Source organism: Enhydra lutris, unplaced genomic scaffold, assembly GCF_002288905.1.
Source record: "Enhydra lutris kenyoni isolate GAN:26980312 unplaced genomic scaffold, ASM228890v2 scaffoldscaffold19, whole genome shotgun sequence".
NCBI classification, from domain to species: domain Eukaryota; kingdom Metazoa; phylum Chordata; class Mammalia; order Carnivora; family Mustelidae; genus Enhydra; species Enhydra lutris.
The window spans coordinates 15,716,010-15,741,401 of record NW_019154103.1 but is presented as its reverse complement, the minus strand read 5'-3'; the positions used below and the strand labels follow the sequence as shown (position 1 = coordinate 15,741,401).

At 39.5% G+C, this 25,392-nt stretch overlaps 1 protein-coding gene across 1 annotated transcript in view; it reads right to left on the bottom strand.

Moving 5' to 3' along the window:
* LOC111148290 (adhesion G protein-coupled receptor V1) overlaps nucleotides 1-25,392 on the bottom strand; it is a 507,584-nt gene that overhangs the window by 1,899 nt on the left and 480,293 nt on the right. The window contains exons 88-89 of the mRNA XM_022504771.1: nucleotides 12,983-13,174; nucleotides 9,741-9,918 (exon numbers count right to left, since the gene is read on the bottom strand). Of these exons, the coding sequence (XP_022360479.1) occupies nucleotides 9,741-9,918; nucleotides 12,983-13,174 (370 nt within the window). The remainder of the gene's footprint in view (nucleotides 1-9,740; nucleotides 9,919-12,982; nucleotides 13,175-25,392) is intronic.

Genomic DNA, 25,392 nt, shown 5'->3' with positions numbered 1-25,392 from the left:
TTCCTGTCATTATCACCTCTGCTGTCATCTCTGCTACCCACAGAAACATGATGATTCTCTTTTGAGATGTTTGACTCCCTCATTGCATTATGTCCCTCATATCTTTAGACCATCTAGCTTGTAGGACAGTGCCCAGCACACTGTGCGTGTTCTGTAAACGTCTGCTGAGTGTATTAATAAGCTATGCTCTGCATTCTAGTTCTTATCAATGTCTCTTCCAAGCCTTACTGCCTGTTCTGTTCCTCGGATGCATTCCGCATTCCATGCCCTCTCCTTCCCAAGAACAAACAGTTCGTATCTTCTACTGCATCAAGCCTGGAGCCCTACGCATTGGCTTTCAGACACTTCCTAATCTGGCTCTACCCTACCAAATAGACATACTTCAACCCAGGCCCGTTGGAATTCTTCCTCAGTGTGATCAGGTCTCTTGTCTGGTCTTGCACGTCCACATTAATTCCTGCCAGAGTGTCCTCCTGCTCGTCCATTGAGGCCCATTTTCATACCCTTCCACAGATCGTTCTTGCACCTTCCTTCAAAACAGGGAGGTGGGGGATGCAGTATTTGAAAAGAAAGGTCCTAGTTTATACCTGAAAAACATGTGAATCACATCCCCTTTATTCTCTTAAACTGCCCCGCTTTGAATGATAAATTATATGGTATCTCCCCAGATAAGTATATATGTCATGGAGCAAAATGTATGACAAACATCCATGGACTCTTTCCTTAGGTTAGGAACCAGAATACTACCAATGACAATATTTTAAAAAATTTAGTTACCAAAATTAATATATTTAGTATAAAAAAATCCAGGTTTTTGGTTTCTCTTGAAAAAGCGGAGGGCAACACTAGGCCTACATTTTCTAGATGGCAAAAAAAAAAAAAAAGCACCAAAAACATGGATCTGGCAGTACCGTCTGTTTGCATCCAGTCCACGTGAATCACTCATGGTATTTGCTTGGTCCTTGAAGGTCACATTTGAGTCTGCCACTATGTCTTAGAAGAACTAAGTGGAAGAACCTCAGTGGATTGGGAAGACACTGGCCACTCTCTAAGAAGGTAAGTGGGCCCTGAGGCAGATAGCAGCTTAATCCAGGCAAGAAGGAACAAAAGGGCTACGGAGCAAAGTTGCCCAATATGGGATCAACTACAGAGAAGCAGGGAGGACAACACGATTACCATCAGGGCAGAGTGGGGCTTAATGAGTGAATGGGTATCAGCTCCCACCAACTGTGTCTGTCTGCCTGCTGCAGATCTCATCAGGAAGACAGAAGTGTTTGCCCGCCATCTTGACAAAGCCCACTAGAAAGAAGTTCCATACTGGAAGCCTGTTGAGCAGACAGCAAGGGACAGAGTGAACTGGGCTGGAAGGTTTAACATGGGGTGCAGCTTTACAAGTAATGGGTGTCTCCGGCATGTTTAGTAGCCTAGAGCCTCGTGAAATGTCACAAAGTTCTAGATACAGCTTGCCCCGGAATTACCACATCTACATGACCCAGCTCCTCCTTCTCAGTTTCTGCCCAGCTGAAATAAATTTTAATCCCTCTTTGAGACTCAGAAAGGGCCCATATTATACATGTTAATAACACGGCAGACTGGGAACATAGCCCCAGGTCTTTTGCTCTTTGTTTTTTTGTTTATTTTGGGTTTTGTTGTTGTTGTTTCATTTTTAATTTTTAATCTTTTTACAAAGATTTTATTTATTTATTTGAGAGAGACAGAGATAGTGACAGAGAGCACAGGCAGGGAAGAGAGGGAAAAGCAAGTTTCCCGCTGAACAGGGAGCCCAGAGTGGGACTCCATCCCAGGATCCCGGGGTCATGATCTGAGCTGAAGGCAGACACTCAATGGACTGAGCCACCCAGGCTCCTATTGTTGTTGTTTTAAAGATTTTATTTATTTATTGGAGAAAGAGTGAGAGAACATGGGTGAGAGAGCATAAGTGGTGGTGAGGGAGAAGCAGGCTGCCTATTGAGCCAGGAGCCTGACCCATAGCTTGATAACAGGACCCCAGGATCATGACCTGAGCCCAAGGCAGACACTTAACTGACTGAGCCACGCAGTCTCCTCTTGGCTCTTTGTAACAAATAAATAGTTTTGCAGTGAGTATCATGATTTTTTTTGAAAGGCATTTTTTTCTGCTTAAATTTTAAGCCAAAAATTCAAGAAAAATCCAGTAACTGTGGTAATAGTTACTTTTCCGTATAATAGATAGAAAGGTAAAAGCAAAGGAATTAGAAGTGATATTTTATATTCTTCTAGTACCTTTCCTTTCTTCAACATTTTAACACACTTAGTTAGGAAAAGGATGTTTATTAGTCTTGTTTTACAGATGCAGGGATTGCTTGGGGATCAGATGTGTTCACTGAGTGGCTAGGTCACCCAGCAGGGAAGTTGCAGAATGCAGATATCCTGACCTTCTATCCTGGTCTTCTGACTCCAAATGTAAGGCGTTTTCTTCTATACCATACTGCCTCTTGTGGCGGCTGTTCTAATGGTGTTACTTCCTTGTCCCCTAGGCTTGGAGTATTCAACTTTGTAGAATACATTGCAAACCTTCTTGGCTCATTTTCCAGCTCTTACACTCCTACCTCCATTCCTACTTCACTTACTAGTCATGGTGCAATGAACACTGGTGTTTCAGAATACATTATGAACATGTAAAATAGTTTTTAAGTTGGGGCACCTGAATGCCTCAGTTGTTTAAGTGTCTGCCTTCAGCTCAGGTCATGATCCCAGGGTCCTGGGATGGAGTCCCATACCAGGCTCCCTGCTCAGCAGGGAACCTGCTTCTCCCTCTACCATAACCCTGCACCTGCTCGCGATCACTCTCTCTCTCTCGAATAAATAAAATCTTTAAAAATAAATAGTTCTTAAGCATAACAATAAGCTGAACCCCACAAATAATATATACAATGAGATACTGAACTTCAACTCTGCCAGATACTGGTAGATTCTTTTTTTTTTTTTAAATATTTTATTTATTTGACAGCGAGATCACAAGTAGGCAGAGAGGCAGGCAGAGAGAGAGAGAGAGAGAGGGAAGCAGGCTCCCCGCCAAGCAGAGAGCCCAATGCGGGGCTCAATCCCAGGATCCCGGGATCACGACCTGAGCTGAAGGCAGAGGCTTTAACCCACTCAGCCACCCAGGCGCCCCGATACTGGTAGATTCTTAACATTAATAATCTCTAAACTCCATGAAAACTTACCAGCTAATTATAATAACTCTTTTTAAAAATATATTATTTATTTATATATTTGAGAGAGAGTGAGTGAGAGAAAGAGAGCACAAGCTTGGGGAAAGGCAGAGGGAGAAGCAGACTCCCCACTGAGCAGGGAACCCGATGTGGGGCTCAATGCCAGGACCCTGGGAACATGACCTGAGCTGAAGGCAGATGCTTAACCAACTGAGCCACCCAGGTGCCCCTAATTATAGTAACTCTTATTTGCTAAATGAAGAAACTTAAACCTTGAGTCCCTTGCTGAAAATCACACAGATAGTAGACTCCAGAACTAGGATGCCAACACAGGGCTCTCTGATCCTAAGGCCCATTCCTATTTTCTACAGATTTTTCAAATGTGATAGTGATAAACCATCATTCTCCTTCAGTCTTTTTTGGAAGAAAAAAAAATCTTTCCAAATTCCAAAGTGGGCTCTTCCACTTTGACCCCCATTTAACTTTGCTTAGCACACTGGTCTCTAGAAGTTTTTTAAGTTAAATAAGTCATTGTGGTTTTATGTGATCTATCTGAAGGAGAAATTTATTAATGAGTTCTTAGAGGAGTTTGAGTATTTAGGCCTTGATTCTGAATGTTTTCATTTCTATTCAAGGATTTGTCCTTTATTTTCTTCTGACTGAAAAAGAAATCATTTGAAGTTTCCAATAAAGAAATGTTTACCATGACATTCATGTCCTTGGCCTGAGGAAAAACCAGGAAGCTAAGGGACGAGGGAAGATAGGGAATCAGATTAGTATTTCTGGGAGAAGCCTTCTGTGAAGAAAATCCTGTTTCTAAGCCCAATATACTCCAAGCTTGACATACTCTAGAATCTTGTCAGCTTTTTTTTTTTTTTTTAAGATTTTATTTATTTATTTGACAGAGAGAGATCACAAGTAGACGGAGAGGCAGGCAGAGAGAGAGAGAGAGAGGGAAGCAGGCACCTTGCTGAGCAGAGAGCCCGACGTGGGACTCGATCCCAGGACCCTGAGATCATGACCTGAGCCGAAGGCAGCGGCTTAATCCACTGAGCCACCCAGGTGCCCTCTTGTCAGCTTTTGATCAACGTAAAAGTCTAGTCATTGACTGGGGCGCCTGGGTGGCTCAGTGGGTTAAAGCCTCTGCCTTCGGCTCAGGTCATGATCCCAGGGTCCTGGGATCAAGCCCTGCATTGGGCTCTCTGCTCAGCAGGGAGCCTGCTTCCCCCTCTCTCTCAGCCTGCCTCTCTGCCTACTTGCGATCTCTGTCAAATAAATAAATAAAATCTTTAAAAAAAAAAAAAAAAAGGTCTAGTCATTGAGCTGGCAATTCCACTTCATAATCTAATACTACACAATGCTCCCGGTCAGTACCTCTGAACTTCTTTATAAAGCGCCTGAAGCAATGGGATTCCTTCAACTTGTGGTAAGTGAGGGTTTTTTAAAGGGTCCATGGTGGTGTGAGGACAGCTTTAAGAAAATGTATTCCTAGATCTTTAACTTCTATGTGTCCTTTTTCTTTTTTTTTAAGTTTATTTATTTGTTTAAGTCACCTCTATATCCAGCATGGGGGTTGAACTCATGACTTCAGGATCAAGACTCAAGTCATTCCTTCAGCTGAGCCAGACAAGCACCTGCATGTGCATTCTTTTGATGAGCTTTTGATAATTAGTCAAACATTTACATTTTATTTTATTATTTTTTTAAAGATTAATTTATTTTAGAGAGAGCCTGCAAAAACGCTCATGGTGGGTGGGGGTGGAGAGACAGAGGGAAAGGGGGAATAGAGAGAGAAAGAGAGAGAGAGAGAAAAATCTCAAGCAGACTCCCCACTGAGAGTGGAACCCCATGTAGGTCTTGATCTCATGGCCTGAGCAGAAATTAAGAGTCAGATGCTCAAAAAACTGAGCCACCTAAGTGCTCCTCAAAACGTTAAATATTTTAAAAACCAACGCTGATTTATTCAATTGTAGACTAATAATAATTGTAATAACAATAAAAAAAAGAAAATTTTAACACTTTATATATAGTCTTATGGTCACAGGAAAACTTTAAGTTTCCATTTATATACATGTTTTGTTTGAGAGAAGTTGTTTTGAGTGAGTGAAAAGCAAATGAATTTCAAGCATAAAATGTATTACATTAGGATAAAATTCTGCGATGGAGTCGAATGGAAATATAAGTTCAAGAAGAAGAGATAATGATGCAAAATTTCCAATTGTAGAAGAAAAGTCTGCTCCATATGTATTTTAAAAACAAAATGAATATGGGGCGCCTGGAAGGCTCAGTTGGTTGGGCATCTGACTCTTGATTTTGGCTCAGGTCATGGTCTCAAAGTCATGGGATCTAGCCCATGCTGAGATCGGAGTCTGCTTGAGATTCTCTCTCTCCCTCTCCCTCTGCCCCTTCCCCTGCTCTACCCCCCCATAAATAAATAAATAAAATCTTAAAAAAATGAAATGAATAATAATGTGTAGCAAATTGCTATGATATTTAGACTCCTTTGAATTAGTTTAAAAGAATAATGTAAAATTTTCATTTTCAAACACTAAAATTTATAATATAGTAGAAGTTACACTATTTGATACTATTTCAACTTAAGATGAAAATCTTTAGATGTTTATTAAATATGTAAAGGGTTACATATATTACAACTTTTCAAAGTTGTTTAAGAGTTTTTTTTTTTTTTAAGTTTTGTTTTGTTTTGTTTTTTTAAGATTTTTTTTTTTTATTTGACAGACAGAGATCACAAGTAGGCAGAGAGGCAGGCAGAGAGAGAGAGAGAGGAGGAAGCAGGCTTCCTGCAGAGCAGAGAGCCCGATGTGGGGCGATCCCAGGACCCTGGGATCATGACCCAAGCTGAAGGCAGAGGCTTTAACCCACTGAGCCACCCAGGCGCCCCAGAGGTTTTTTTTTTTTTTTTAAGATTTTTATTTATTTGACACAGAGAGAGAGATCACAAGTAGGCAGAGAGGCAGGCAGAGAGAGATGACGAAGTAGGCTCCCCGCTGAGCAGAGAGCCCGATGCAGGGCTCAATCCCATGACCCTGAGATCATGGCCTGAGCCGAAGGCAGAGGCTCAACCCACCGAGCCGCCCAGGCGCCCCTTATTTAAGGGTTTAAATGAAAAGACCTGGAAGACCCACTGTTCCCAGTACCAGACTTGTAATGGCCAATGATTAAAGCAGAACTATGAAAGATCAAGGTTTGTAAACCTGAAAGTCATGGAGGCCAGCTCAGTTAGCATAAACCAGCAACACAGGTCTGGTGAGCATTGGACAAATAAAAGAGCTCATGCTCTGTTCAGAGGGGTGGCCATTACTCAACTCTAGTCAAGGAGATTTTAAGATTGTGCTAGATTTTAGGTACTCTGTTGCTAGATTTTTTTTTTTTTTTTAAGAGATTCAGGCTTTTATGGGATATCTCTAAATTTTTTTAAGATTTTATTTTTTTTCTTAAGTAACCTCTACATCCAATGTGGGGCTCTAACTCATGAGCCTGAGATCAAGCAACACATGCTTTACTGTTGAGACTGTGAGGCGCCCTGGGATATCTCTCAATTTTTGAAATTTGGGCTTAAAAAATGTTAAAATGCTATGAGAATCAAACAAAACCTTCTGGTGGGCCAGATCTGGGCCTATGTGTCGACTGTAAATTCAGCTGTAGACAGAACGGCATGGAAACAGCTCCTTTGATTTGATTATATCCTATGATGAAGTGACTTGGGGGTGGTACTTGATTATTATAGTACCTTTTCTAAAAATAGAGGGAACCAATGTTAGAGACTGTTATTTCGATCTTTTTAAGTATTTATTTCCTAAAGAGTTTAGTGAGCTCCACGGAATGCTAAACTCATCTATAAGTAAGCAAGTCATTCCATACATTCCTGAACTGAATGCATTTAATACTTGTTATATATATAGAACCCACATCTAATTTAATTATGCTGCAAGAATTCATTTTATGTTTCCAGCATCCTAACACCAACAACTGACTACTTTGGAGTGCTGGGGATGTAATCTTCCCTGAGAATTGTTAGTAATCTGAAAACTTTTTTTAGTTCTAATGTTGATGAGCATTTGAGGAAGTTGCTCATGCCCTCCTTCATGAAACTTCTCTTTTTTTTCTTTCTCACCATGCTGCAGTTTCCTCTGTGGGACCCTCTTCTATCCTATTTTTTTTTTCTAGAGAGAGCAAGCATGCAAGCATGGGGTGGTGGGGGGGATGGAGGCAGAAGAGGGGGCAGAGGGAGAGGGAGAGAGAGAAGAATCTCAAGCAGACTCCGTGCTGAGCTGGGAGCCCAATGCTGGGCTCGATCTCATAACCCTGAGATCATGACCTGAGCCGAAATCAAGAGCTGGACACTTAACCAACTGAGCCACCCAGGCCACCCTATTCACTCTTTAAAGGAGATATCTTCCAGGATGCTCTTCTTCGGAGGAAGAAGGGCTTCTTCTGTCTCCTCTCCCTTCCTCACCTCTTTCCTTTTTTCCTTCTCTCTCTCCTTCACTTTCCTAAGATCAAACTCATCCATCCCCACAGCTTCGAATAGAGTCTCTGCACTGATGCATGTCAAACCAATATCTCCAACCCTGAACCCTCAGCTAAGATCCTTCAACCCTGAATATTTAAGAGCCCCAGGCCTAACAACCAATACTTCTAAATCTGAACTCATCAGTTTCTCCCTGAAACACACGCACGAACAAATGCTCTTTGTACAATTCCTCAGCTACGAAGTGAGAAGCAGGAGCTTTTGCTGACTGTCCTCTCAGTGCTCCCTCAGCCTTCCTCTCGAGTTCATCCTCTTTTTCTTATTTCTGCTCTCCGAATCTGAGGCCCGAACCTCATTCCCTTCGACAATTGTAATAATCTCCCAGCCTTTCTGGTTTTGCTTCTAAATTTATTCCTCATACTTTTTTAAGAGTTATTTTGCCTCAAAAACCAGTGGGAACATGCCATTCCTCTCCTCAAAAACCTCCATGGCTCACTAGGTTCTATAAAAATCCCACTCTTTAGCATGGCTTCTGAATAGCATTTTAATGTTATGTAAAATACCAGCAAGTGTTCTGCTCCCACAAAATGAATCTATTACTAAATGTGTTCCGGAAACACCAGGTTAAATTAAGTGAAGTGGGTTTCTTTACTCTAGGACTTTTTAGAGCTGCTAAATGCTAATGTGAATTGTGAATCTTTGCAGTTTCCCAAATATACTCAGTCAGAGGATCCTCCCATTGAAGATGACTATAAATATCTCAAGGAGGTTGCTCACTGAAACCCAGCTGGGGAACTACAGTAAATTATTAACAATGCAGGTAAAGTACCTTGCAGGCCCTTCTCCAGCTACCTGGCTCACACTCCCCATCTACCCTAGCCACACTGCAGTGTGCCTTCTCCCCAGGGACCTATAAGCCTGGAGCTTCAGTTGATTCTTCTCTCTCAGACTGCAGTGCCTTTCCTCTACTCTTTACCTATCTAAAACCACATATTTTTCACAAATCAACTGAGAAAGTTCAAAAAAATTTTCTTGATCTCTTCAATAATTAATAACTTTTCACTACTTACTTACCCTTCCTTATGTCTTGTTTGTTTGAATGTCTATTCCTCCAAGCAAACTCTAAGTTCAATTTCTCATCCATCCATCCACCATCCATTCATTCATTTTCCAACAGTATCTACCAAAGTTTTACCAAGTGCCAAGTACTATTCTTAATATAGGGATATTTAGTAAAAAGCATTTTGAATAATTATCTTAATAGGTTCATCTGAGTATGAACATATCTTCTTGCTTGCTTGTACATCTAGAAATGAAAAGGTCACTGAATGTTTTATAACAGTGGCAGTTCGAGATGTTTCTGAAGAAAAAAATAAAAGAAAAAAACTGCAGGGGTGCCTGGCTGGCTCAAACAGCAGAACATGCATCTTTTGATCTCAGTGTTCTAAGTTTGAGCCCTACATTGCAGGGTTGAATTTACTTAATAAAAAAAAATTAAGAGAAAAGAAAAGAAAAAACTCTGCATATTTGATTTGAAAACAACCAACCATCCTCTGGGGTCACAGACTGAGTGGGGTTGAACATGTAGGAGGAGCCAATAAAATACGATATATGATGGCGCTTGGAAAATGGTAGAACTACATGTGGTCCATTATAATGCCTTTGACATTTTTTGCTTCAGAGACACTCCAGGTCTCTTTGGCAAGTCAGAGGCGAAACTCTCTGAGTGAGATCCCTACCAGATCGTCTTAAAATACTGAAGTTGTCTCAGTGGTATCTTGGTGTTACATCAAGATTCCAGGACAGAGATATTTACATTTAGAGTACGCTTTTTTCTTAAGAGCAAATTGTAAATTATTTTTAGGTTGTGTTATATTTGGTGCCAAGAGCAAAATATCCTAAAGTATGGCTGGGATTAGGCATGGGTCATGAGAATCAGGATGTGTGCTAAGGCGGACTAACTGTACTTCTTTTGCAACTTCATGGGAAGATGATACAAGTTGTAGCATAACAAGAGTGCCTACTTCTAATGTGGTTTGTGGATTCATACATACCAGTTTTTAATGCAAATATCAAGTCATCAAACTCCTGAGACTCTTCATCGGCTATTAATGACCCTTGGCCGTATCCTCCGGAGGAAGGGAACGTGGCGCCATTCTGTGGACTTGGCTTCAAGTCAGGGCTGGCCTGACTGGCTTGTTGGAAGGATGCTCTCTCCCAGTCAGGTGGTACCTTTTTGAGGTAGGATGGGGAGAAAAGGATAGCATAATATCAATACACACCTATTTACTCTGGTATCTACTTTATCTCCACATTGTCATTACAGAGACCACGTGAAGGGACTGGTGAACTGTTCAGAATTAAGACCTTTAATATTACCTTTGGTCCTTAGAGACAACTCAGTCTGGTGATTCTAAACAATTTCTCTATAAGAATTACTTATAGACCTCTATGCTTTCATGTGTGGGGAAAGAATATTATTATGATTTTTAAGTTTTTATTTATTTATTTGACAGAGAGAGGCACAAGCAGGAACACAAGAAGAGAAGGAACACAAGCAGAGGGAGCAGAAGAGGGAGAAGCAGGCTTCCCACCAAGCAGGGAGCCCGATGCAGGGCAAGAAAATTATTTTTTTAACCCAAACAACACGTTTTACTTTTTTGTAGGATGTATGCAAAGAAAACTGTTAAGAATTTAAGAACCAGAGTGGAGGGAAATTGGGTGGTGGACAAAATAGGGAAGGGGGAGTAAAACTTCCAGTTATAATATAAAGAGCCACATAATCATTGGATTAAATGATTAAAAAAGATAAATTCTTTTTTTTTTTTTAATTTTATTTATTTGACAGAGAGAGACACAGAGAGAGAGAGAGGGAACACAAGCAGGGAGAGTGGGAGAGGGAGAAGCAGGCATCCCACCCAGGGAGCGTGATGCAGGGCTCGATCCCAGGACCCTGGGACCATGACCCTAGCTGAAGGCAGCCGTGCCAACGGCTGAGCCACCCAGGCGCCCCTAAAAAAGACAGTTCTAACTTGAAATGATTAAATATATTCACGTCCCTCTTGGCCACTGATAACCAGTCCCTTAATCCTTCCTTTCCTCATACCTTCCCTTCTCTGCAGGGCTTCCTAGAATGTCTCTGACAGTCCCTCATCTACAGACAGCTGGATCAAGGCCAATTCCAAGCCTCTGAGGAATGCAGAGTACACTTAAGGGTATGCCATTGTGCAACCCCCCCCCCCATCCCACGAACATTCAAGTAGTGGCTCCGGCCCAGGAATTAAACTGTCACAGCTGTTCCCTCTTAACATAAGGTTTTCTGAGAGACTGCAGGGATGCCTTATATTGAGAAAAGTGACCTGAGGACTGTAGCTATCATCTGAGAGAAGAGTGAACCCTAAAATATTTCATTAAGAAGTGGAACATCTAGGGGCACCTGGGTGGCTCAGTGGGTGAAAGCCTCTGCCTTCGGCTCAGGTCATGATCCCAGGGTCCTGGGATTGAGCCCCACATGGGGCTCTCTGCTCAGCGGGGAGCCTGCTTCCTCCTCTCTCTCTGCCTGCCTCTCTGCCTACTTGTGATCTCTGTCTGTCAAATAAATAAATAAAATCTTAAAAAAAAAAAAAAAAGAAGTGGAACATCTAGACCAGTACTGCCCAACAGAGCTTCCTGTGGTGAAACATATTTTATATCCATGTTCCCCATTACGGCAGCTACCGATCACAAATAGCAACTGAGCACCTGAATGTGGCCAGGGTGAGTGATCAACTGAACTTCAGATGTTTTAAAATCTTACTTCATTTGAATTTAAATAACCACACATAGCTAATGGCTATCATATAACTCAGATCTAGACAGATGCTAGATTGGGTAAATAATCAAGACAAAAAAAAAATTTTTTTTTTTAAGATTCACTCCTGAATTGCTAGTTCTAAAAATAACCATTTCTATTTCTATTGGTATCAACTAGGATGAGAAAATAATTCTGTTTTAAGAACTTAGAGGATATAGAAATGGTATTAGATTTCTAAATATTTAGGGGTCCTAAAATTCTTATAATTCTTAAATATTGTACTTGTGATCACTTACTTACCTTAATTTTAACCTGACATGAATAAAATTCCTTTCTACATTAACATGGAGGACAAAAAATATCACTGAGTGGGTAGATTATCTCTCTATCTGCCTATTTACTTACTTACCTATCTATGAACCATTACCTTTTTAGGCAGATGCTCTTTGATTTCCTGCCAATTTTCAGGAGGTGAACACAAATACTGTTGCCCTTGGTTCTTTATTTTTTTTAAATTTCTTATTGTTTTGGAGGGTGGGGGAAGAGGCAAAGGGAGAGATAGAAACTTAAGCAGGCTCCATGCTCAGCAGGGAGCCCTATGCAGGGCTGGATCTCACAACCCCGAGATCACGACCTGAGTGGAAATCAAGAGTCGGAAGCTTAACAGACTGGGCTACCCTGGCATCCCTCCCAGTGGCTCTTTAATAGAGAGGGCACTACCAACTACATAAGGAATGGTAAGCAAGCACACCTTGGGCGCTACAGAACTTGTCAGGGACCTGCATACCATCTATGCCTGGACAAATGTCTTTAGGTAGTTTAAAAAATCTGAGCAGTGGCCCCAGTGCTATAGGTAGCATTACCGAGAGGTTGGTGGCACTGTGATTTAGACACAGGAAAGCAAAACAAGGAGGACAGATGCAGAGGACAATGGGAGGTGGATCTCACAGAGGACGTCCTAGATAGATTTTCTAGTAGTGCTGCTGAAGCCCTCTTCTAGCTTCTGCCCTAAAATATTTTCGGATATTTAAATCAAAAAGAGTTATAACCTATTTTCTTTTCACTGAGCTTTTGTTGGGATCGAGGTAATGAGTGGGGATGGGTGAAGAAAGAGAGCTGAGGAAGTATTTTTAGGAAGAACACAGTATTTTTAAAAAAACCATTTCTGAAGCCGATTCAGTCACTGCTGTGTTAAATTCGGAAGATTCTGAAGAAAGCGGTGACAAATTTTGCACTGACTTCCTAGTACAAACCGCTGGTTCGTACAGCTCACAGGACAGGGAAGAAAAAGAATTAGATAACAGGCACGATACTACAGTAAGCCAATCAAATACCACAGATCAGAGGCTGTAAAAGTCATACAGTACCTTTTAACTTTCACTCTTCAGTGAGGCGAGTGGGGAAGGGAGGGTGGGGAGGAAGAGCGCTGGGGAGGTGGGCGGGGAGAGCGTCAGCAAGTGCAGGAGCAAGGGCAAGGGCAAGGGCAAGGGCAAGGGCAGGTACCTCCTCCATAGCACTGATAAGATTCTGGGTGGACTTGCTGATTTCCCCTCCAGCAGGAGGCATGCCACTCCCTGGTGTGAAGAAGGCTGTGCTGGGTCCTGGCTGTCCATTCATTTCCACTGTGTAGCTGGCCTTCATGGGACAACACGTCTGGTTGTGCAGAATGAAATAAACCACAAAAACATAAAGTCCCTGCAAGAGAAAATAACACTAGCTTGTTAAAGGAAGTCTGGCTACCACAGCTGAAAAATAAACGTGGTTCTAAGCAAAGACTATTTTCTATAAGCTGTCTCCAAATTCCACCTGAAGCAGGGAATTACAGAACAAGTTACAAGTCCAGCTTGAGACCCCTGTGAATTTCTGAATGTCACAAAAATGTTATTCAAAGTTATTTGGGAAAACGGCCCTCTCACTAAAATATTATTTTTTTCTTTTTCTTATTTTAAAGGCTTTTATTTACTTATTTGACAGAGAGAGAGAGAGAGAGAGAGAGATCACAAATAGGCAGAGAGGCCGGCAGAGAGAGAAGGGGAAAGCAGGCTCCCTGCTGAGCAGAAAGCCTGATGTGCGGGGTCCATCCCAGGACCCTGAGATCATGACTTGAGCCGGATACAGAGGCTTAACCCACTGAGCCACCCAGGCGCCCCCAAAATCATTTTTTTCCTGATTAAAATCCAAATGACTTTGAAATCTAGCCCTACTAATACATGAAAACAGAACTTCAGAAGTATATCTGATTAGCTGTGTACCTTTTTAGAAAGAAAACTTCCTGCCTTCCAAAAAACTACTCTTTTCCCATTGATCTCACTTTTTTTTTTTTATAGCAAAATGGTTGAAATGAGGTACTAATGCTCCAACCACCCTGTAGACTTACAAAGGGCAGCACTATTTGAGCCTTCTGATTTTGTTTATCTAGCTCACTATTTTATTTGAAAATACAATCACTGGGTAGGGACTCAGGGGAATTCTGTGGATTGCTTAATATTTAGCGTGCCTTGCTTCTCAGTCAATGTTGCAGGAGACAACAAAGCTGTCTTGTGCATTCTTGAAGATCTGCTGGCCCTTTAAATTCTTTCACAATCCCGTCAAACTCTTGATAATTGTTCTGCTTCCGTCAGAGAGCAACTCAAATTTTGTTTTTGTGTTCCAGATGTTCCCTACACTGGCTGTCCTTCATGATTTCTACAAGGGTTCTACTGTCTACTTCTAATGGTGCTTCTATAAGTCTTGGTAATTTTGACCTTTATACTCACCCAATAAATTACATTAAATTGTGGCTTTTGTATCTGTTAATCCTGGTGTTTAAGTTTTGGAAGCAAGTTAAAAATCTCCTTAGTTATTAAAATTCTTTTTTTTTTTTTTAAGATTTTATTTATATTTGACAGAGAGAGACACAGCGAGAGAGGGAACACAAGCAGGGGGAGTGGGAGAGGGAGAAACAGGCTTCCTGCTGAGCAGGCAGCCCAATGTTGGGCTCAATCCCAGGACCCTGGGATCATGACCTGAGCTGGAAGGCAGATGCTTAACGACTGAGCCACCCAGGCACCCCTAGTTATTAAATTCTTAAATTAATCCACAAAAATGAAAGCAAGCATTCAGTTTATTAAAGAGGAAAAGGAGTTAATGTTAACATTTTTCATAAGACACAAATAAGTATCTTCATTTGGTGACGTTTGTATTCTCCCACGGTTCGTGACATTTCTAGGAGTACGGAAGCAATAAAGCAAATAATATGCTTGTGGACTCGAAACTTTTATCTGCTGGTATAAATAGCAAAAACCTACCAGAAAATATTCAAGGCATAAGAATTACAACAAAGTTTTAATGTAAAATTAAAGAACAGTTTGCAAGATGGTCATGCTAGTATATGAGCGCTGTTGCCATTTCTAGATTACTGCCATAAATTAGGTCGTTCTTCCCTTTTTGTTAGAATGACCCCTTCCAGAGTTGGCATCCAATCTATATAAGTAACAAATATGTTTTAAAATCAGTGGTTTAGGGGGCGCCTGGGTGGCTCAGTGGGTTAAGCCTCTGCCTTCGGCTCAGGTCATGATCCCAGAGTCCTGGGATCGAGCCCCACATCGGGCTCTCTGCTCAGCCGGGAGCCTGCTTCCTCCTCTCTCTCTCTGCCTGCCTCTCTGCCTACTTGTGATCTCTGTCTGTCAAATAAATAAATAAATAATCTTAAAAAAAAATATAAAATCAGTGGTTTATCTGCTAAAATATATATGTATATATATATATATTTTTTAAAGATTTTATTTATTTATTGGACAGGCAGAGATCACAAATAGGCAGAGAGGCAAGCAGAGAGAGAGGGGGAAGCAGGCTCCCTATTGAGCAAAGAGCCCGATGTGGGACTCGATCCCAGGACCCCGAGATCACGACTCAAGCCGAAGGCAGTGGCTTAACCCACTGAGCCACCCAGGCGCCCAATCTGCTAAAAATATTTTTAAATATAATTATTCTAACCACAACATAAAATAGGTAATAGAAACATTTGTTTCCTTTTGAATTAGGATTTTTTTTTACACTCAACATTAATATTTTAGATTATGTAGGTTAAGTGAATTAGTTTCACATGCGAAGGATGATGTGAACATTAGCAGAAACAAATCTTCCTGAAAACACACATACACATCCAAAATTTTTCTTGTACGAGTAATTTTTCACATGGGTATGACCTAATTACTTTGGCCACAGCAATAGACAAAACAGGAAAAAAATTAAACTGTCAGCCTTAAAACTGTGAGAATGTCACTGATTTATTTCAGGATTTCTCTAAGTGTTACAAAGTGATAGGGTAAAAGCTAGATCAGAAAACAAAAACCATGCTTTAAAATCCATCTCTAAGGACCCATTTGTTAAAACAGCACATTCTCTCTTGTTTGTTTTTATATCTAGCCTTTTGTGCTGCAGGAAAGGAACTGCCTGCTGAAAATAACTTGCATGTGAAAACTACATGTGTTTTTTTTTTTTTCTTAAAAGAATATTTACATATACAGTAAATACTTGGAATCTTTCAGATGTACCCCAGGAAACATAAACATTGTTAAAATGGGAAAGAAAAGAATGTTTAAATGCAGATTATGTGACATTTGCCCGTGTCCAGCCCAGGCTGGGCAAATATAGAAAAGACCTTCATTATCCAAAGTACTCAGCTGTGCAGATTTCTGACCTCAGAGTAAAAACAAATTCCTTTTCCAAACACTGCATGTTAAATCTCAGGCTTTCCCCTGTATGCTGGTCCGTAAAATAATTTAAGAGAGAATCTGGAGTCTCAAGTGTTCAATCCAATATGCTGACCACCCACTCTGATCATGGCCAACACTGAGATGCAAAGAGAAGACATCTGATTCCTACTCTCAAGCTGTTCATGAAGACAACAATCTCTTATAAAACAATGGGTTAACTTTTAGAAGCAGGACCTATATAATCTACCTGTTGTTCCTATTCCTTCTTAGGGAAGGCTGCCTGAAGGAAATTTTTTCTGTGCACTGCTGTTTTGATTATTTTGTTGGATCTCCTACTACAAAGATTAAAAAATACTTTCAAAGTCTTTAGTTAGATTATATCTGGATTGAACCATACCCACTATGGCCAATTTTTAATTTTTTTTTTTATTCAGGAATTTAAACTTGTTAGCAAACATTCACTAAGACATAAATGAGATCACAATGTCTAGAGCAGGTAATAAATGCTCTTAACATCATCAAAAGCAAAATAAGTATAGGAGATTTTAGCTGTTTATCTCAATAATTTTTTTAAAGATTTATTTATTTATTAGCGAGAGAGAGCAAGAGTGCATGTGCGCATGAGCAGGAGGAAGAGCAGAGGGAAAGAATCTCAAGCAAAGGGGTGGCTCAGTGGGTTAAAGCCTCTGCCTTCGGCTCTGGTTGTGATCCCAGGGTCCTGGGATTGAGCCCCACATTGGGCTCTCTGCTCCGCGGGGAGCCTGCTTCCTCCTCTCTCTCTCTCTGCCTGACTCTCTGCCTACTTGTGATCTCTGTCTATCAGATAAATAAATAAAATCTTAAAAAAAAAAAAAAAGAATCTCAAGCAAATTCCTTACTGAGCTATAGTGCAGGCTGTGCTTGATCTTAGGACCCTGAGATTCTGACCTGAGCCAAAATCACTTGTCAGTCGCTTTACGGACTAAACTACCCAGGCACCCCTCAATAATTTCTATCAGTTTCATGTGAGGTGGGAAAGAATCAACACTGTTATTTGACAGATTTGACAGAGAAGAGGTGGCAGAGGAGAACTAGGTAGAATGCGAAGCTGATTAAGCTGCCTGCCCCTGAAGGAAGTGAAGTCTTGGGGTTTCACACTGATTTGGAGAACTCATCTTTGACCTGAGAGTGTCTGTCTCTCTCTGAGGACCATGATACAGCCTTCAAACAGGACCAGTTAATATTCTCAGGACTTGTAAAAGGATCTCAGAAGAGGACAGAATCCAGGTATTCAAACTATAACTGCATGCAATCCTCTTTGTCTCTACCTCTCCATCCCATAATTCTTTCAGGTTACAAAAAAGTGGTTCAAATATCAAATGCATTCAATGGACCCATTTAACAGATACTCGGGCCCATTCCTTTAATTTTACATTTGTCTCTAATTAAAGTGAAACGTTAGCTCACTACATATTTTTTCCATGCTCTGAATGCTATCCTGCACTCATAGTAAATGGGGACTTGTGTGACAGACTTCACACTGCATCCTCCAGCAGGGAGCATTAGCGCATACACCCCCAAAATGGCGCTCAGCAATCCTGAGACTCCCTAGATTAGGAAAATTTCAGAAGTATAAATTGAATTGGGTGGTAGGACTGAGGGACAGAGAAGGGTGGAGGTGGTCATAATAGCAGAAGAGTTTTAGCCAACCATACAGGATAAAAATATGGAGGTGATAATGCCTAGCCTGCCATTAAAACACAAAAAATTAAATCAGTTTAGATACTAAAATGTAAAGTGTATGCTGGGGCCAGCACTTAAACATTTGAGGAATAAAAAGCTAGAGTTCTATAGGCAATGAGAAATTGGTCTTAACAGACACTACACACACATCTCACTGTATGCCACAAAAGTTGAACCACTGTCCTGTCGGTAGCTGGAACTAACTATGGATGAGGCATATCACGATTCAGAGAATTTGAAAATAAGAGATTTTGATAATATAAAGTTCCAGTGAATTGATATGAAAACCACAGAGATTAAAGGAATTAAAGAAGCTGACAGGTTAAAAAAAATACTCAAGAATTGTTTATCGTTATCCTTAAAATAAGGAATCTGATGAATGTAAGTAAAGATGTATAAAAAACCCATAATGTTAACATAAGAATTGTTTCCTGAAAAAGAAAAAAACACAACTGAATCTGTAGTTTGAAAGTATAATACCATGTTACTGGGGAAATTTTGATACAGATTCCTTAATACCAAATTGTAGCCTTACTAAGTTTTAAACTTTAAAATATTCAAGTAGAAAAGAAAAGCCAATCTCTTAATAAGTGGTAAATTTTCATCTGGCTTCAGACTTTTTTACCTTGACTATTTTGTTAAAAGACAATGGAATAATATTTATTAAGTTCTGAGGAAAAAAGTGGTCCAAGAATATCATACCCAGCCATTATAGCATCTCACATTATCAAACATTAAAAAAAAAATGCAGGCAATGCAACATCCATGTATCATCTTTGATAGGGGAAACCCGAAATACATGACAATAAAATATGACCAATATAGAGATAAGTTGCCCGTATGAGGAAAAAACAGAATTCAATACAAAGATGGCAAAAGAATCATGTAAAAAGACCGTATCTATGCATTTATGAGACTGACACGCTGCCTTCTGCGCTAAGGAGGCACCTATGTATCTATGCATGTAGATACAAAACCATTATTGAAAAAAATTATGAGAATTACAGAGGGTCAAATGAAATGGTTAAATCTAGACAACTTAAAAAGCATAATACCAACTAAAAAAATTCCTAAGTTTGGGAGAGAGGAGATGGGAGATCTGAGTATTGATGATTCTACCATCTTTTATAGCATACAGTCAATCAATATTATAAAATTAAAATATGTTATAAAAAACAGTGATTCTAATCTTTTAATGTATTTATCATATATTTATAATATCTTTTCTTTCTTTCTTTTTTTTTTAAGTACACTCTATGCCCAAAGCAGGGCTTGAACTCACAAACCCTAGATTAAGAGTCATATGCTCTTCCAACTGAGCCAGCCAGGTGCCCTCAGAATATCTTTTGTCGTGTAGAATAATTTTTTGCAATTCAAAAATTATTTCTCTTCCATTTTAGTTTTTCCTGTGACAAATTCAAGTAAATTGAAATTAGGTTTTGTACATTGTAACAACTCTAATATGTCACATATTTAATATTTATTTGGCACTAGACATCCAATATTTAGTTTGCCTAGAAAGGTGTCTAGAATACTGTTTACTTAATATTATTTTTATTATTTTTTAAAAGATTTATTTATTTATTTGAGAGAGAGAGAGAGAGAGAGAGAAAACATGAGAGAGGTCAGCAGGAGAAGCAGACTCCCCACCGAGCAGGAAGCCTGATGTGGGACTTGATCCCAGGACTCCAGGATCATGACCTGAGCCAAAGGCAGTTGCCCAACCAACTGAGCCACCCAGGCACCCAATATTACTTTTATTTTTAAACACCCAATGGTATTTAAAAAGATGTAATGATATAGATATGTACATAATAGGAGTGATTTTAAAAATTATCCTTTTTATTTAATGCTTTATTTGCTCTTTCTGATCCTCTTGATTCCTTTCTACAGAGTGGATTTTTCTCATGTCACTCCCCTTTCCCTTCAGCCTGAAGAACTTCTTTTTAGCATTTCTTGTAGTTCAGATTTGTTAGAAGTAAATTCTTTCAACTTTCATCTGCTTGAAAATGTCTTTATTCCATCTTCATTTTAGAAAGATATTTTCACCAGATACAGAATTCTAGGTTAACAAATTTTCTGTTTGTTTGTTTGTCTGGGGACTTTAAATATATTACATTGTCTTTTTTTTTTTAAGATTTTATTTTTAAGTAATCTCTACACACACATGTGTTGAAACTCACAACACCTAGATAAACAGTCACATGCTCTTCTGAGCCAGCCAGGTGCCCCAAGATATCATTATATTGTCTTCTGGTTTCCAGAATTTCTGATGAGAATATTATCAATTTTTTATCATTATCTTTGTGTATGCAATGTTCCCTTCACTCCCCCATGGTGCCCCCATGATTTTCTATTCAGATTTTCAAGAGTCTCACTATGATATACATAGGTATAATCTTCTTTGACAAGTATTCTCTAAGCTTTTTGGATCTGTGATTTTTGCTGTTGAATTTGGAAAATTCCTGGCCTTCATTGTTTCGATTATGGTCACCTAACATTAATGAGGATTATAGGTGAAGTTTGAAGTGATTTTAAAAGTTTTTAACCTTGAGGTGCCTGGCTGGGTCAGTCAGTAGAACATGTGACTCTTACACTTGGGGTCATGAGTTTGGGACCCACACTGGGTGTAGAGATTACTTAAAAAAAATTTTTTTTAATCTTTATACTTTTATTCTTTGTTTCAATTCTTTATAATAAATATTTATCTTTTTTTCCAAGTAGTGATTTTTTGTGAACTATAAGCACATCTGTCTATATATTAAATAACTATGGATTATGGGAATATGGGAACATGGACATGTGGACCACTTCTTTTCTTTTCTTTTCCATATTTTTAAAACTTTGAAACAAAAAGATATTAAAATAATAGAGATAATATTTTTGGAGTCATAGGGAAAACGCGCAATTTCAAAATTTCCAGATAAATGTTAATTCTGTTATAAAAAAGCAGTTAATAGGCAGTGGAATCATACAAACAGCCCAAAAAAAAACCACCTATCTTTTAGATAGTTTAAGAAAGTGCACAAAACCAGGGCGCCTGGGTGTTATAGCCTCTGCCTTCCTTAGGCTCAGGTCATGATCCCAGGGTCCAGGGATCAGCCCTCAATGGCACTCTGCTCAGCAGGGAGCCTGTCCCCCTCCCCCTCTGCCTGCCTCTCTGCCTACTTGTGATGTCTGTCTGTCAAATAAATAAAATCTTTACAAAAAAAAAAAAAAAGAAAAATGCACAAAACAATGGAGGATAAGGGAAATAGAGAAATGAAGTCTTCATTAAAAATTCATTTCTTTTTCAGCTCAAAAAAATCCACAAATTTGGGATTAAAAAAGGGTATCTTTTTTATGCTGTACCATTATGATGTACCATCCTAGAAAGCAAGAAACCATGTCCAGTTCACTGTTTTACTTTTAAATTTGTAACGTTGATCCTGGCACACAAGAGGAGCTTAAGAAATGTTTGTGAAATAAGATATTAAGGTTTTTACATTTCAGCAGTGGGAGAGAGTTGGATGGGGGTTAGGGACAGATGTGGGTCTGAGGCATGTGTTGCTTTTAGCTATTTCTGTCACCATAGTTAGGTAGTCCAGTAGTTGCTCAATAAATTTTGTTTTGGTTTGGTCTTTTCATTTCACATGTTCCACTGCCAAGACTCTCTCATGAGAGAACCAACCATCCACTTCTGGCTGGTCTCCGTTTTTCTTGGTTGGTGCCCCTCTGGTGGTAGGCTTGTTTGGCGCTGACCCCTCAGGTAACTTCCCGGCTGTCATCTGGCTTCTCTGCTGGGGCTGGGTTTATATACTGCCGCTTCCACTTCTTGTGGCTCCTTCTCAAAAGAGCTTCACAGGTTTCTGCTTTTACTCTTCCCTTGGCAGATAACCCTGAGAAATCTCCATGATCTCTTGTTTCTGGCTTCGCATGCTCTTGGGCTGCTGACCTACTGCTGTTTTGTATCACCAATGACTTAGCAGCAAAGACGATGGATCTCATGCCAATGACAAAACTGAAAAGGTAAATCCAGTGTTTGTGCATTTGTACATTTTCTTCAGGTGTGAGGTAAGTAGGAATTTCATCATTCTTTGCTTCTTAACTCTTCTTAGCTTTCAGTTTTAGTTGCTTTTGTTGATGTTCTTATTTATTTACTTTTTAAAGATTTTATTTATTTATTTGATAGAGATTACAAGTAGTCAGAGAGGCAGGCAGGGAGAGAGGAGGAAGCAGGCTCCCCACTGAGCAGAGAGCCTGATGCGGGGCTCGATCCCAGGACCCTGAGACCATGACCTGAGCCGAAGTCAGAGGCTTTAATCCACTGAGCCACCCAGGCGCCCCTGATGTTCTTATTTATAATAAGAATCCACAATCTAATGTGTGTATTAAATATACCAGAGAGAGGAAGCAAGAGAGTTTATCTTGATGGCTGTTGGTTAGTCAGCACAATTGAAATAGAAATCTATTTATTACCCGAATGGTTTTTTTTTTTTTTTTTTTTTTTTTTACAAATTATTTGGATAGGATAGGCAACTACCTAGTGTTCACCATGGGTATATCAAGTTCTTCTAAAATTTCTTACTATTTTAAGGGTCACTATTCAGAATTACTAGAGTCAATAGAGTTTCGTTGGCTTAGTGTGCTGACTTCACACACATCTAGGACTAAAATAATGGACTAGGAGGCCTTTACTTTTAAGATTTGGGCTTAAAAAGATGTTTGTTCTAAATTTTGTAATCACTAGAAATAACAATTTTGTTTTTTCTCATCCATATCTGAATATAGAGAAGATTTTTTTTTTTCATACAAAATTTCTATCGCAATTTAAGGACATGTTTTCCTGCATGTCACTTATGGACACAAGAAACATTTGGTCAGTCTTCTTTGTGATAAATATTCTTGAAACAAACAACAATTATTAGGTCATGAGTCAGCAGTTTCATCTCCAGATATGACCCCTGTTTCTTTAGTCTTTTCTCTTGAACATTCTGTAGAGGTCTACAGAGAAAGGTTCATCTCTGAGACTCTCATTTTTCATCATGCTTCTGTTAAGTTTCCAAGCATGGAACACTAATCAGTCATGATATTACTTATCAGTAGCCAGACTATTTCTGCCAAGACAGAAGGAACTGAAAATTACATTGTGTATATGTATTTTTTTAATGTTATAAGAACATAAATCCCTGACCCCACCAACCCCTTGCTTTCAGACTCCCTAGATTAGAAAAATTTCAGAAATATAAATTGAATTGGGAGGTAGAATTGAGGGACAGAAAAGGGTGGAGGTGGTCATAATAGCAGTGAGATGGAACTAAGTAGAAGAGGTTTGGAATCCGAGAATATTTTTTTCTGGTTTTAATAAGAAATGGTGAAGAGAATCAAGTTGGAATAAGCTTCGAATGTGAAACATATTTTTTAAATTAAAATTATAAAAATACCAAACTGTACCATGATTATTTATTTAAATCTTGTTATATCTTAAGTACTTCTTAAAAACATAATTTGAAACCATGTTTGGTTTATTCTGAGAAACCTCTGCCACAGGCACTGGAAATACCCAAAGTTTGTACACTGAACTAGTATTAATAATAGTAGTAACAGCAACAGTAACAAAATGGTTAAATTGTCTTCATATTTTCTGGTTGGTTTTTCCATCCAGAAAAGATTATTCGAAAGTTTGCTTTTAGTTTTGTCTAACAGTAAAAAGTTTACAAGGTGTCCGGCAAACTATGGCCATGAGACAAACTGGCCCACTGCTGATGTGGATACGTGTACAAATCACCATGATATACATTTGCAATATCTTACATTTTATCTGTCAATTATATCTCAAAAAAGCTGGAAAAAACCCCATACAACAAAAAGAACCAAACTACTGATCTACATAACATTGTTGAATCCCAAAATCAATATGCTGGATAAGAAACACCAGACACAAAAGAGCACTTACTGTATGAATCTATTGACACAAAATTCTAGAACACACAAATTCATATACAGAGACAATAAAACAGACCAGTGGTTGCCCTGTTCTGGGAGCAGAGGGAGAGATGTTCTACAGGGGAGTCTGAGAATCTTTTGGGGTGATGGAAATTATTGTGGTTTCATAGGTGTATAAACTTTTTTTCAAAGATTTTATTTATTTATTGGAGAGACACACAGAGAGAGCATGAGCAAAGAGAGGGAGAAGCAAACTCCTTGCTGAGCAGGGAGCCCAACGCGGGGCTCGATCCCAGGACCCTGAGGTCACAACTTGAGCTGAAGGCAGACGCTTAACTGATTGAGTCACCCAGGCACCACAACCATCTTGTTTTTTAAAAGGTTGAGGACAAACCAGAGTTTTGAATTTGTTGTTTTAATACATTAAACACTAATCTTCTAAACCAAGGGTCAGCAAACTTTTTCTGCAAAGAGTCACATCGTAGATATTTTAGATTTAGCAGAACACAATGGTCTTTGTTGAACTATCCTGAAATTTTAATTTCATACAATTTTCACATGTCACAAAATATTATTCTCCTATTTTCCCCCAATATTTGTAAACGCAAAAACCATTCTTACCTCCGCTAGTACATTTAACCATAGTTCCTGTCAACGTCCTTTAAGATGCCTTTTTGAAAACCACGCCTTAAAAATCTAGCATTCTGGGGCGCCTGGGTGGCTCAGTGGGTTAAAGCCTCTGCCTTCGGCTCGGGTCATGATCTCAGGGTCCTGGGATTGAGCCCCGCATCGGGCTCTCTGCTCAGCCGGGAGCCTGCTTCCCTCTCTCTCTCTGCCTGCCTCTCTGCCTACTTGTGATCTCTCTCTCTCTCTGTCAAATGAATAAAATCTTAAAAAAAAAAAAAAATCTAGCATTCTGTGATCTGTTAATCACTCTACAGATGAAGCTCAGTTGTTTGGACAGTGATAAGTGACCAAAGAATAGTGTTGATGCTGATGAAAAGGGGAAAACTGGATGACCACGTGTCAATAAAAATAGGAGAAGGAATCACTTTCCTGTGGAAATGAAATTAAAGATGATACATAAAGAAGTGAAAACATGTAAGGTTATTTTAAGTACTAGACTGGAGACCAGGAGAGAAGGCAAGGTTAGAGGCTAAGTGTGGAAATGGCTGTGCAATGGTAAAAACAGAAGCCACATGCTTACATAATTATTTTAAGGAAGACACGATGAAGAGAAAAAGTCTGAGTGCTCAGGATTAAAAACAGCTGGAGGACATGAACAGGAAGAGGAACCAGTGGAATAAACAAGGAACAACTGACCGGTCAGGCAGGTCAGAGAGGGGGGACAGCCACGACTAACTATACCAAGGGAACCCAAAGAAGATTCCTTTCCAGAAGAATGAGGTAGTCCACATGGTCAAAAACACAATGACAAAATCTGAGAGTAGTGAGAATAGACTGAAATATATAATACACAGTGCTGTCCAGAAAAAGGTACCCTGGGGTGAGGGAATCACTTCATTCATGATGCAAACTGAATCAGGTGTTCCATGTGAGGATACTGAA